The sequence below is a fragment of the Zalophus californianus genome, chromosome 9, assembly GCF_009762305.2.
Source record: "Zalophus californianus isolate mZalCal1 chromosome 9, mZalCal1.pri.v2, whole genome shotgun sequence".
NCBI lineage: Eukaryota > Metazoa > Chordata > Mammalia > Carnivora > Otariidae > Zalophus > Zalophus californianus.
Window position 1 is genome coordinate 40,282,671 of NC_045603.1, and position 13,324 is coordinate 40,295,994.

The window sequence follows — 13,324 nt, forward strand, 5'->3', positions numbered from 1 at the left end:
GGCAGGGCTCGATCCCAGGACCCTGAGATCATGACGCGAGCCAAAGGCAGGCGCCCAACCAACTGAGCCACCCAGGCGCCCCGAAATTTTCTATTTTTATATAGATTGTGCTACCACTACAAATATCCATGTCAAAAAGATTAAATAAAACATTCTTATCCAAGAAGATATTCCCCTCTAATAGCCTAAAGAATAAATTATAAATTGTGTCGTATGTAATGTTTATCATTGTTTTGTTTGTTCTTACAATTTAAGATAACATTTTATTTTTTAAAAGATTTTATTTATTTTTTTTTGCACTTCTCTGTTTATTGCCCCATTAATTCTTTTTTTTTCTTTTTTTATTGTTATGTTAATCACCATATATTACATAATTTGTTTTGGTGTACTGTTCCATGATTCATTGTTTGTTCATTAACACCCAGTGCTCCATGCAGAATGTGCCCTCCTCAATACCCATCACCAGGCTAACCCATCCCCCCACCCCCTCCCCTCCAGAAACCTCAGTTTGTTTTTCAGGGTCCATCATCTCTCCTGGTTCGTCTCCCCCTCTGACTTACTCCCCTTCATTCTTCCTCTCCTGCTATCTTCTTCTTTTTCTTTTTTCTCAAAATTAAAAGATTTTATTTATTTATTTATTTTAGAGAGAGAGTGTGTGCACAAGTGGCAGAAGAGACAAAGGGAGAGGAGGAGAGAGAATCTCAAGCAGACTCCACCTTGAGTATTGTACCTGATGTGACGCTCGATCCCATGACCCTAAGATCATGACCTGAGCTGAAATCAAGAGCCAGATGCTTAACAACCTGAGCCACACAGGTGCCCCAAGATAATATTTTAGAAATATAAAATAGCATGACCGAATGATCAATTTAGAAATATTGATATTGGATGTATTGATAAAGCTGTAACTCCACATTAATAGAAAATGCCATGTAACAATCATATGATGCAATATATGCTTCAGTTCTTATTGGCAGTTTTCAGACATTTAATGCCTATATTGGACATATTATAAATACTTGTGACTGTGAGATCACACAGTTTAAATGCTTTTGAATTTTTAGTTATTTGGGAATTAAAAGTAAGGAAAACCCTGTATTTTGCTGTAGATGTGGACTTAAGGAAATCTGCTTTTCTGAATCAAAAACCTCATAATGTATGTCATCTGTCTCCACCTTGTGGTTATTGTAAATATTACTACTTCCTAATTTTGCTCATAAGAGAGGTTGAATGGCTATGGAAAAATAGAAATGCTTGCCTACCTTTAGATCCTTACTTTTAGACGCCAGAGATACATAAAACCATGTCACATGACAGAAAATTTCAGATATATTACGATATCAAAATGTTAGATCATCTAAAGCATTTCTAAGTCTCTGTGCCAATGTTATTAGTAATTTCTTGCAAAAATATTACATAATTGTAGAATCATGTAGTTAAACTGGATATGTCCATTCAACACATCTGTATGTCTAAACACTCTCCCTTAAACTTTCACAGCACATACAGACTCCCTATGACACTTTTTAGGAAAGTCACAAAACAACAAAGAAAGTTTTTCTGAGTAATTGTTTTCTCCCTTTCCCTCAGGAAAAGTGTAAGTGTCCAGTAAAATTTCTTAGGTTCCTAAATCAGAGGTTTTACATTTTAAAGACAAACCCCTAACTTCCAGTTATACATTATTTTCTTCTTTTTCCATTCCACTCAAGAACAGGGAATATTATAGGGATCAAGACACACTGCCTTGCTTTCAGGGATTTATGTTCTGTCCAATTTTGTTTTAATGCATGAGAAATTTTCACAAAAGTGCCGATTCATAAATTATCTGTCATTTCATGTCTAAATTAAAGAAAGTTGTCAGATCATATCATCTGTATGAAACAATCTGAAATGATCTGATTTGAGCAAAAAATTCCTACCTGGTTGAATTTGCCAGCTTTTCTACTAACTAAGCATGTTTGTTACTTTTGAACTTCATGTTTTGTTGCATGGAAAGTTAAATACTGTAAAGAGAAGTTAAAGTTCTATGGATTTGAAGGAACTAGCTCAAAAGCCAGCCACAGGCCTTAGTCCCTCACACAGTCACTCTGCCTACAACAGTGTAGGTTCTTGATTTTCTCCTGGTTTAGATGTAAAATGCACCCTCTCTCACATGAACCCATGCTCCACAGTGCAATATATCAAGCAAGCCGTTCGTTAAAAGCACACTGTGCACAACACAAAGAATTGTGTGTCATCTAGTTAATATATAATTTGCCTTTCACACAAATTCCACTAAGTGTCCTTTCTTCCCAATGATTTTGTGATCTGATATTTCTATCCCATACTCTTCCAAGAAAATAAAGCAAACATGGATAACTTGTCTCTTTAGGGAAAACTAAGGTCGCATTATTTCTGTGTCCTGCTGCTCTCAAAGATTAAATATTCACCCTAATTATGTCTCAATGTTTGATGCCCAAAGCACTTATGGCATTTATGTCAACTGAAGCTAAATATTCAAATAAACCTAATATAGATTTATGATTTTAAAATAATTGTTCATAAAACATGAGAAGACAAAAGAAAATGCTATTTATATGCAACCAGGAGGAAATGTTTTGGGGAAACAGATTTTATACTTGGGTATATAATTAGCCACTTTAAAATAAATGAGTTTACTTCCTTAAAATGTTCTTCAGATAAAAAAAGCCCTAAAGAAAGCTGGAATTCAGGAGGAGGAAGTTAGAAAACATGAAACCACACTGATAACGACTCCATTCCAAAAGGCATTAACACTGCTAACATATTGGACTTAGCATGTAATTTATAAGACCAATCAATACGTTAGACTTGTGCCACAATGATGTAACAGGCAAACACTTACCTTTTTCATTGCCATTTGCATAATTTGGAGGCTTGTTTTTGTCGATGCTGTTAAAGCTCTGACTTCTCCTATTTAAATTAGAGGCTCCCTGGACCTTGCTGCAGCTGCCGGCAGCTGGTACCCTAGAGGGACCTGGAAGCCTGAAATAGTATAAGAAAAATTACATCAGTATTGTATATTACAAAAAGATAGGGGGTAGGAGGTTCTGACTGGGGAGGCCTTAATGGAAAAAGCACAATATATGATGTTCTAAAATCTATTTAGCAGAAAATGGTGGTTTCAGTGATAAATAGCTAAACACAAGGATTAAGACTCTTTAGAAAAATCTTGTTTCACTTTTCAATAAACATGCCCTCAAATGGTATCAGTAATGTAGAGCAATTAGAAATAAAGTAACCTTTCACTTAAAAAGTCATACTTACCACACCCCTGACGAATAACACTTTGACTTAAAAATATTATACCAAGTACATGAAAAGCAAGGGAAATAACACAAATGTGATATGTTCTCGGGGTATTAATCACCTATTTGCAGTTGTTGTTAAGTTGTTCTTTTCAATGTATGGGACATTTATTTTTCTCTTAGATAGTTGTTTCCTAAGTCAACTTGATAATAACAAGAAGAATAAAGTTACTGAACAAATTGCTAATAGCAAATGCTTAGTGCATAACTAAGGTAGTAAGCTACTCTCATTCAAACATGGTGCAGAGACCAAGGTCATGAGTTAATTTATATTTTACTGGGCTGCCTCAAAAAATTTCTTTTCTTTAATCGTTTTGCCAAAAGTAAGCACCTAGACTTTTAGCTGGTTGTCTTGCAAGTGTGGCCAGCTGACCACAGGGGTGCCATGACAAGAAAGGGTGCAGGTCTCAGAAGCAGAAAATCTCTGTTAGCAGAATGTCAATGTAAAATACACCCACAGGGACAGTGACTTCAGCTAGTCTTTGGGGATGAAAGACAAGACAAGAGGAAATAATAGGCAGACTGTGTTAAAATTAGGGGAAGTTTGACATTAGGTTGTGATTTGCAGTTATCTTATGTGGACTAAAATTAAATACCCGTGTGGATCATTTATGTCACTGTTTAAGTAGTTTCTACCTTAAAATTTCAAGTATCAATTATTTCATGAATGGCGCCTACAATATACAATCGCTATATTTTGTTCTACACTATTAACATATTGTATATGTACAATACACAATCTGCATAGAACTAATATTGGCATTCTAAGTCATATTTAACAACATGATATTAAAGGATGTCAGCGTCTTGGCTACTATTTGCTGCCACCATGTGCATGTCACTGTGTACTGCTCTGATAATTTCTATTTTAAAAGAAAAAAAAACCTCCAGCCCTTATAAATGAAGCATGAAAATGTTTACTGTTCTCTATACTGAATTTTTAAAATGAAAGAGTGTTTATATCTGTTATATTGGTGCCCAATATATCACAATTTCAAGATCAGTTGTTACTATTTTCGTATTTTGACTCACCTTCATAATTGATATATTATTTCTGTAGTTATTAGGAAATCAAACTCTTAAATACTATAGCTACTTTTTAAAATAGTAACAGGTATTGCAACAGGGAATGAACATCAGGAAAACACAAATACTGGCTTAAAAACACAAGTGCTAAGCTTTCTTGGAATAGTTAATAGTTTCAAAATGTTGACTATATTCTGGAGTTTGAATACATATGGCTAATAAACAGTTCCTTCAGCTATTTTGCTAATTAGAAGCTGTGCCATGTACAAGGTTGGAACCTTTTCCAAATGATCCCAGCATTTAACTTTTGCTTAAATAGATCTAGAGGGTATGTAAGTATAGCACAAAACCAAAGACACCAGGAATTTTGAGTACCAATGACTGCACTCTAAAGAAAGAACTCAATTAATTAATTTGGACAAATGCCCGAGTCATAATAAATCTAAGAACTATTCCTGAGGACACAACTACAGACTCAGAAAGTCCATCCCAAACTCACATGTACAAACAAATTTGTCACCAAAATTGCCCTGCTTGCAATAAAACTTGACCTGTTTCTAGAAAGCAATTAAATTGCATTTATTCTTTACTGTGACCCATGAAGCCAAGTGATCTTTAGTTCTCAGAAGAACAAATTAAAACAAATTAAAAAATCCATTTGGTCTTCTCATTACCCTAATTTGACAGGCAGCCAGAGCTCCAGATCATTCATCAAAGTAATAAAAAGAGAAATGAGAATGAAGCCAACAAAAGTCAGAGAGAGAAATGTTCCATTAAATTAATGTGCTTAAAATATATTTTATATGCATGAGTCTTAGAAGTGGTAATAAAAACTGTACATGGCAGGTCACTGTATTTTGCACATTTGAATTTATATCATTTTTCCTACTTTTAATTAAATACCCTTTAAATTTTTCTCTCCCAAATCATTTTAATTACTATGGAAATGAACATAACTTAGAATACCAAGGCAAGAGGAAAAGCACATACCTCACATCAAGGCATCATAAGCCATTCTTGTGGTCAAACATTGCATAATACGATACGTTATCTGAGCAGTGATTAGGAAGCCACCACAGAGATACTTCCCCAGTGAGAGAGAGGGCAGATATAATTACATAATAATCAGGGGTTCCAAACACATTTGCTGTGGCTTCATTCAGCTGTACCATCATGCCTTCGGCAACTTAACATTTTTTAAAAAAAACATCAAACACTTTCAATATACATTTATCAATCAGTATTTTCCAAACAGGATATAACACAGTCATTTGCTATAACAGACTGTCTTTAAAATATGTATGTCAGAAAGAAGCAAAAATTTCAACTATTATAGATAAAGGAACAGTCCAGGTTAACTTGGTGACTTGGTGCTAACCTCCCCACAAAAAGCTGCCACTATTTCTCAATTCTGCTTCAAAATGTGCAATAATTAATGCATGCCCATCTCGAAAAACAATTACATTCTTGTCTTGTAACTCTCAGATTCTGTAACCTGGAAGGAATGGGGCCTTCCAAGTAATGTTTTCCTTGACTTTCTCTAAGCTTAGAAGCTAGACTTCAGCCCAGTCATAACAGTATATATAACAAAACTAAAACAGAAGAAGCCAAAACCCATTTAATGATCTAACACAGACATGCTCATCCCCAAGAATGCATATGGAAATCCACTTGGAAGAATTCAGTCTTCGAAACTTTCATCCAGAAGTATGTAATTTATGAAAAAAATTTAGAATGATAGGACAAAATATCACTGGGCAGTTACTTTATTATCACTAACAAGCAATAAATTAGAGATATTAACTGACCTAGTAGGCTTTTTTTGACTGGTTGCAATTCCACTGTGATTAGACTGAGTTGCATATCTGGCTGCCAGACTGTATGAGGAGAAACAGAGAAATTGAATTAAAGAGATTCTTTGAACATGGAAAGAAAGCACAACATTACAAGAAAACTATGAGTTAATGAAATGCAATTGGAACATGTATAAGCATGTATAAAGAATAAATTAATTAGAAAATTATGATAATGCAACATATATACCATGACCTTTGATTAATGAACACACTACAAAACGATGCAGTGCACCCCTTGGAATAAAGTATGCCATCACTTTAAAATTACGGCTGCATGATATTGTTCATATTATTTTAAGGAGGATTTCAGCTCATAAAGAAATTTGACCTTTGTAAATGACTAGGAAAACTTCAGGAAAGCTAAAGATTAACTTTACATAATACAAAGAGCTCTTTCCCAAAAAGTTTAAAATGAACAGAAAGAGTATGAGAGCCATTATTTTCTTTGGTAAATGCTTCTAATTTGCTGCTTTAACTGGAATATTATTTCCAAAACCAAATGACTGAAATATCTGGTTTCTGATGAATGTATTGCTTGATCTCGAGTCCTAGATAGAATGTTTTAAGGAAGCAAACAATACAAGATGTTTTCCTAAAGAAAGATCTATATAGGTTAAATGGAATAAACTGGAGTTAAGCTCTCCAAAAACAAACTGCACAACTACTAATGACAGCTTCTGGGCATTCTTCAGTTATAATTCTTAACAAATTTTAAATCAAAATCTTTGATCAAAGACACAAAAGAAAGCATTATTTAAACTGAGTTCTAAAGAGCAGCGAATATTTTACAAACAAAAATGAAATTTTGCACTTAAACTAACTCCTGAATTACCTGAGTGTTCTGAAATTAGTGTTTTGAAGGATATGGTGAAACCCAATTAGACCTGAAACATGTTCACATATCCTGTGATGGTCATGGATTGATGCCCGAGTGGAGAACCACTTTTCAGGTGAATTGTGAGGGAGCACAAAGGCCCTTAAAAACCGCCCGGATAGAAAAGAATAAACCCTCATAACTAAGGAGCTTTTCAGAGCACTTATTTTTCACATTTGATATGTGATGTATTATTCATTTGCCTATAATAAATTCTGTATCCTAACTACACTGGGGCAAGTGGCCCAACTACTTCAGTAACAATGATATCAGAGAATAATATAAAAATAAAAACCAAAGTGTCTGGCTGAAATGAGATATTAATTTAAAATTTAAATTTAAAATATAAGCACCCAAAGTGAAGAAACTTTTTTTTGTGAACTTCTCAGTCTAGCTGTCAATGCAAAAGAAAAAGACCTACCTCAAGGTTCACTACTATGTCTGATCCCATACTCTCCAAATTGAACACAAATATTAGCTGGAGAGATGACAATGAAACAATGTACTTTCCTTCAGGGTACTGAAGCCATCTGATAGGGTTTTCTTCCATGATTTTAAAGAAGTACAATAATTTCTAGGATTGAAGTGAGGTGGGGGAAGGAAATCTAGAAAGGTCAACTGACTTGCTAAAATCGGCTTGGTTTTATGGCCCATGTGTGGTTTCTAGTTTATTATGAAAGAACAATACTCTACATGTTGCCTAGATTTTTGTACCAAGCCCTCACATTTTAATCCTTTGAAACTTGGCTTCTGTTCTGCATTGCTTGCACTAGTGAAACTGTTGTGTGAAGAACACAAGACTTTTATTTAATTCTCACCATACTCTAACATCTTTGTATCTGACCCATATTGCTCCCTCTGCCTTTGTGAATCTCTCTCTTTCACAGACGGTAATACCAGTGAGCTCACTTGATTTGCCCACCATCATTCTTGTCCATTTTCTCTTTCCTTCACTGCGTCCTTTCCCTCTATCGAGCTCTTAAAGGCATGATTTTTCATAGGTCCTCTTTCCTCAAACACTTGTATGCATTCTTTCACTTAGCAATTCATTTCTTTTCTTTTCTTTTGTTATGTTAATCACCATACATCATTAGTTTTTGATGTAGTGTTCCATGATTCATTGTTTGCATATCATTCATTTCTTCCCTAAGACTTTAAGTAAAATCTACTATAAACTAGAATTAATGTGTGCACCACACTCCCAACCATCAATATCAACTGAGGAAAAGATGTCCCATTTCCATGATCTTCAAAATCATCACATTAAACACCATTTTCCCTCTTTTATCCCCAAGTCTTAATCAGATCCTTCCTCTAATTTCTTAATTTCTATTCACAGGATCATCATTTTCTTTAGTCCAATGGGCTTGAAACCTCGATAGTTGACTCTTCTCTTTTTTCTTTTAATTATTGCAGATATGCAATCAATAGGCTGTCACTCTGATTTAACCTCTACAAATCCATTTGCATTGTGTTCTCTTCCAATTTCCTTGTTTATTGCACTAACTCAAGCCCCCAGCGTGTCCCACAATGCCTCTGGCCCCTTTCGTTTTTCTTAATCTTCTACTTCGCTCTGCCTCCACACTCAGTAGAAAACCACTATTTTTCCCCACGGTGCTTGTAATACCATATCTCACGTTTCAGATTTAGTAAGTTTAGTTTCAGTATAGTAACAGAGTAGGTGAGGCTGTATAGCTAATACAATTTATTGGTAAAACAGACACAAGGGACATGTAGACACAGCTCTGAGGCAAGACGGGGAAGATAAACAGAGTCAGAACACCAATAAACTAGGAATTTTCAAAATATCTGGATTGAGGATTGTGTATTTTTTTTCTGGAAAATTGTCAAATGAGACTCCTTCTAGCTAATGGGTGGTAAAAATATCAGAAACAAAGCACAAAAGAAATAAATATTTTGAGACTCATTGTGGATTCTACCAAAAAGAAGTATCTGCTCACCTATCTGATAAAGTAAATATTAAGGGAATGCTTTTTAGTTCCCTAACATGGAAGACAAGAGGAGGAGACTAGAGACAGTCAAATGAATTTTTTAAAAATGAAACTCATCTGGTGTTCAGAACACAGAAATATCCAAATTACCATACCTTTCTAATCTACCTTCAGTGCAAATATGTGGAACTATAATATCCATTTATTATCAGGGAAGAAAGCTTCTCAAAGTAAACAGATCCTGAATTTTAACTTATCCATTTTTACTAATTGCCAGAAACTTGCCATTCAAAGTGTTGTTCAAGGACCAAAAAAACTGGCATCACTTGGAACTTTTTAGAAATACTGAATCTTGGGTCTCATCCCAGAGAATCTGCATTTTAACAGGATTCTGATGCATAATAAAATTGAAAAAGCTGTGCTCTACAGAATACCCACAAATGTCCAACCTTGGAGGAAAAAACCTTGTAGTTTCTAAAGTCAAACAGCATAATCTAAACATCTCGAGTCAGGCCTCATCATCTATCCTGCAGCAGCTTTTGATACTTTTGATATCTACCTTCCAGAAATCATCACCTCACTTAGCTTTCCTAATGCAACAGCTACCTCTGCAGCTACTCCTACTTCCCAAGTAACAGTTGACTCACTCTCTCTGCCCCCTCAATTGTTGTACGGTTACCATGAATATTTTCAAAAATTGTAATCCTAGGCAACAGCTAATATACTCCTCTATTCTTCCTATCTCAGATCTACATTTTATACTCAATCTCAATCTTAAACTCAGTCTCTTTCCTAATAGCAGCTTGAGATCCCCTAAAAATTATACCTGGATCTATCAACAAGATCTCTCCCAGATATTCCAAAAAATGTTCAAAACAACTCATTCTCCTTCTTTCAAACCATCCTCTCTCTCTCTCTCTCTCTCTGACTTTGCTACGTAACTTGAGTGTCACTGTTTTCTCCACTGAACAATATGGAGTTGTCTTGATCATTACCTTTTGCTTTTTTTCCTACATGTCATCTCTCTCACAGACTCTAGTAATACTTCTTTACTAGTTTCTTTGTTATCAGTCCATTTTTATTCCCAGACAAATCAAATTATTCCTCTCATAGTCAAAAGAAGGAACTTTCCCAAAGAAGAATGAATGCCAACCACTTCCTTTGAAATTGCTGTTGACCTCCCCGGCTGTCCACAGGATAAAATCCAAGGCCTGTGATTTGGTTTACAGTACTTCAGTATGTCTCCTCAGACTCTTACAGCCTCATGCTCTCTGCATACCGCCACCCTGTGTTCACTGTCACCATACCTCTCTCCTTGCATACAGCCTTTTTCCCATGGGTCCATGGCTCTTCCCATAAGGCTTCCTTCATCTGAAATACTAGTCCTTCTCTTCCCTACATTATAAAATCTTACTGCTAGTTCAAAATCCTGCTCAAATCTCACCTTCTTGTTGAAGCATTTCTCAAATTTCCCAGAGTTAATTTTGTCCTCCGCAGTCCACAGATCTTAATTCTTCTCTAATTATTAGGTTAATATGGGAATTTATCATGGTAAATGTCTATGTCCTGAGCAGACTGTTTTGTTTACTAGGACAGGAATTATGTATGTCCACTTTGCATTCTCAGTTCCTTTTACGGGGTTAGTATGGTTCAATAACTAAATAATTGATTGATATTTACTAAGTAATATTATCAAACAAAGACATATTTCCATCTTTTAAGCAAGTGGGATAGTTTTAAGAAAGTACTTATCAGAAATATATTAAAGGAAGGAACAAAAAGACATTCATCTTCATTGTGTCCTTATTAAGTGACCTGCAGTTTACACTTATTTTCTCATGTATTCCTTATAATAGTCCTGCAAAGGCTACACTCTATTCCTGACTAGAAATATGAAACTAAAGATTTTAAACATTAATTTATCTGTATACATTATACATATTAAAAATAACAGTAATAAAATTTGACATTTGGTCTGTTAGATTCTATATAGTTTGTGCTATGTTCTACTATCTTATATTATTTTCTTGCAAACTGATTACTAATTGCAATATTTTAATGTTTCTTTTTCTATTAATTCATTGCCCTGTGGATTTGTGAATATTTCCAAGACGATGACATCATCATCATCATCATCATCATAATTTCAATACTGTTACAAAATAGCAACTCCCAGTACCAAACAAGTCTACTTCAAAAGATACTCTTTAGCGTTCAGATAGATAATTTCATTCAATGGATCACTTTATACAGAAATCTAGAATCGGCAATAAGACAATTTGGAAGTATCTAAGCAATTCTCCTCAAAAATCTTCCAAGTAAACACTATCTTTTGAATTTTTAAGCAACATTTAATCAGGGCTAGGAAATATGGCACAATAATTATAACCGGCTTCTCCCATGCCCATTTCACAGATGATTAATCAATCAATCAATCAATCAATCATAGAATTCTTTTCTACTAAGCCCTGTGGTAGCTTCAAAATCCATGGCCAGGATTCAAGAAATCCTTATTAATCAAAAGAATTAGAATGAGAACAAAAACTTATTTAAATCTCTTCTTTATTGTCTCATCAAAATATTAAGATGTGAGTGGTTCTGTACAGGATTTTTGTAGAAAATTCTATTTCTATTATAATTATTCTAGCAGTGGACTTCCATGTAGAAGTAAAAATTATATAATCTTATTCTTTAGTTTTTATTCTTAAAAACCAAACTGGACCCAGACATAAAGCACACATGAATCATTAAAAATCACCAAAACATAAAAAAAAATCACCAAAACATAATATCTCAGCCTCACACAATCTATCATTCTTTATCTCCATTAGCTACTTCCAAGTTTCTTCTTAAAAAAATCTCAGTTGTGGGGGCACCTGGGTGGCTCAGTTGGTTAAGTGACTGCCTTCGGCTCAGGTCATGATCCTGGAGTCCCGGGATCCAGTCTCACATCGGGCTTCCTGCTCAGCAGGGAGTCTGCTTCTCCCTCTGACACTCTTCCCTCTCATGCTTTCTATCTCTCATTCTCTCTCTCAAATAAATAAATAAAATCTTAAAAAAAAAACAAAACCTTTAAAAAAAATCTCAGTTGAAACCAGTTGATATTTGAATTGTCTCAATTTGTGTTTAATTATTATGATAATTAAAAACATTTTTTCTTATTTATTCATTCTACAAATATCCTTACAACACCTACTGTTTGCCCAGTCAAGAACCTGGAGAGCCACAACAACTTGCTATGGAATTGGGCCTTGTCCTGATGCAGTAGGGAATACCAAAATTTTGACTGCAGAATAAATGATAAATTCTCAGATTAAAGAGATCCTCTCTTAGATATGTAGAGGAGGAACTGGGGGAGGAAGGAGGTAGGGACATTTAGTAAGACCAAATTTCCCATTTAGGAGACCAAAGGGAAATCACTGCTACAATTCAGGCAACATTTGATGAGGGTCTGCATGAAGACAGAAGTAGAGAAAATAGAAGTAAATGATTAATGAGAGAAATTATAATGGTAGCTGTAAGAACTGAAGAAGAGGGAAGAATTCTGGATGGCTCCTGGGTCTCTGGCTTGAGTTGCACAGGATAGTTACATAGATGAAGAATAGGAAAAGGAGACTGAACATCCTTGGTATAGTATCTGATGAGAAAATATCAAGACTCGACTTCCAGATTATGTCACTAGTCATAGAGTGAATGAAGTAACAGGATGGATGGATAGTGGTGGACGGATATTCAGTAGTGAGTAAACCCACCTTTATAGTGGAGCTAAAGTAAAGATCATTTGGTGATCTTATTGTAACGGTTCTCTTATAAAGTACATAAACACCTTTGGCTGTTGAATGAATTAATAAATAAGAAATTGACTTCACGTCCCTAAGGTTTTCGAAGTGGCAGACAGATACAGGTATTGTAAAACTTGATTCAGTTTTGTGTTCTATTTATTCTAATAAGCACATATTTATTGATATAATCAACAAATTAATCATTAAAGACTTTTATTGACTATATGTACTGGCACTGTGCTAGAAAAACTCAATTTGGAAAAATTAGATTTACACATGCATGGTTTATGCTTCACAGTGAAAAGTATAACCCTTAAAACCTTGTATATGAATTCAAACTCCTTTCTAAAAGTGTAATTTGATATTTAATGGAAACTGAGTTTACTGCAAGCTTGAAAGAAGCAATATAAAAATATTAGGCAGGGGTGTAAAAGTGGTACATTAAAACTTTCTTTTCTATGCATTATTAAACTAAATTTTCAGTAGTAAAAATCTAGTATATTGGTTT

At 34.6% G+C, this 13,324-nt stretch overlaps 1 protein-coding gene across 3 annotated transcripts in view; it reads right to left on the bottom strand.

The window, feature by feature from the left end:
• Positions 1–13,324, bottom strand: part of NAV3 (neuron navigator 3) — a 351,526-nt gene that overhangs the window by 191,878 nt on the left and 146,324 nt on the right. For all 3 annotated transcript variants that reach the window (XM_027594099.2, XM_027594098.2, XM_027594097.2), the window contains exons 6-7: positions 6,161–6,229; positions 2,864–3,003 (exon numbers count right to left, since the gene is read on the bottom strand). In XM_027594099.2, coding sequence (XP_027449900.1) covers positions 2,864–3,003; positions 6,161–6,229 — 209 coding nt within the window. The remainder of the gene's footprint in view (positions 1–2,863; positions 3,004–6,160; positions 6,230–13,324) is intronic.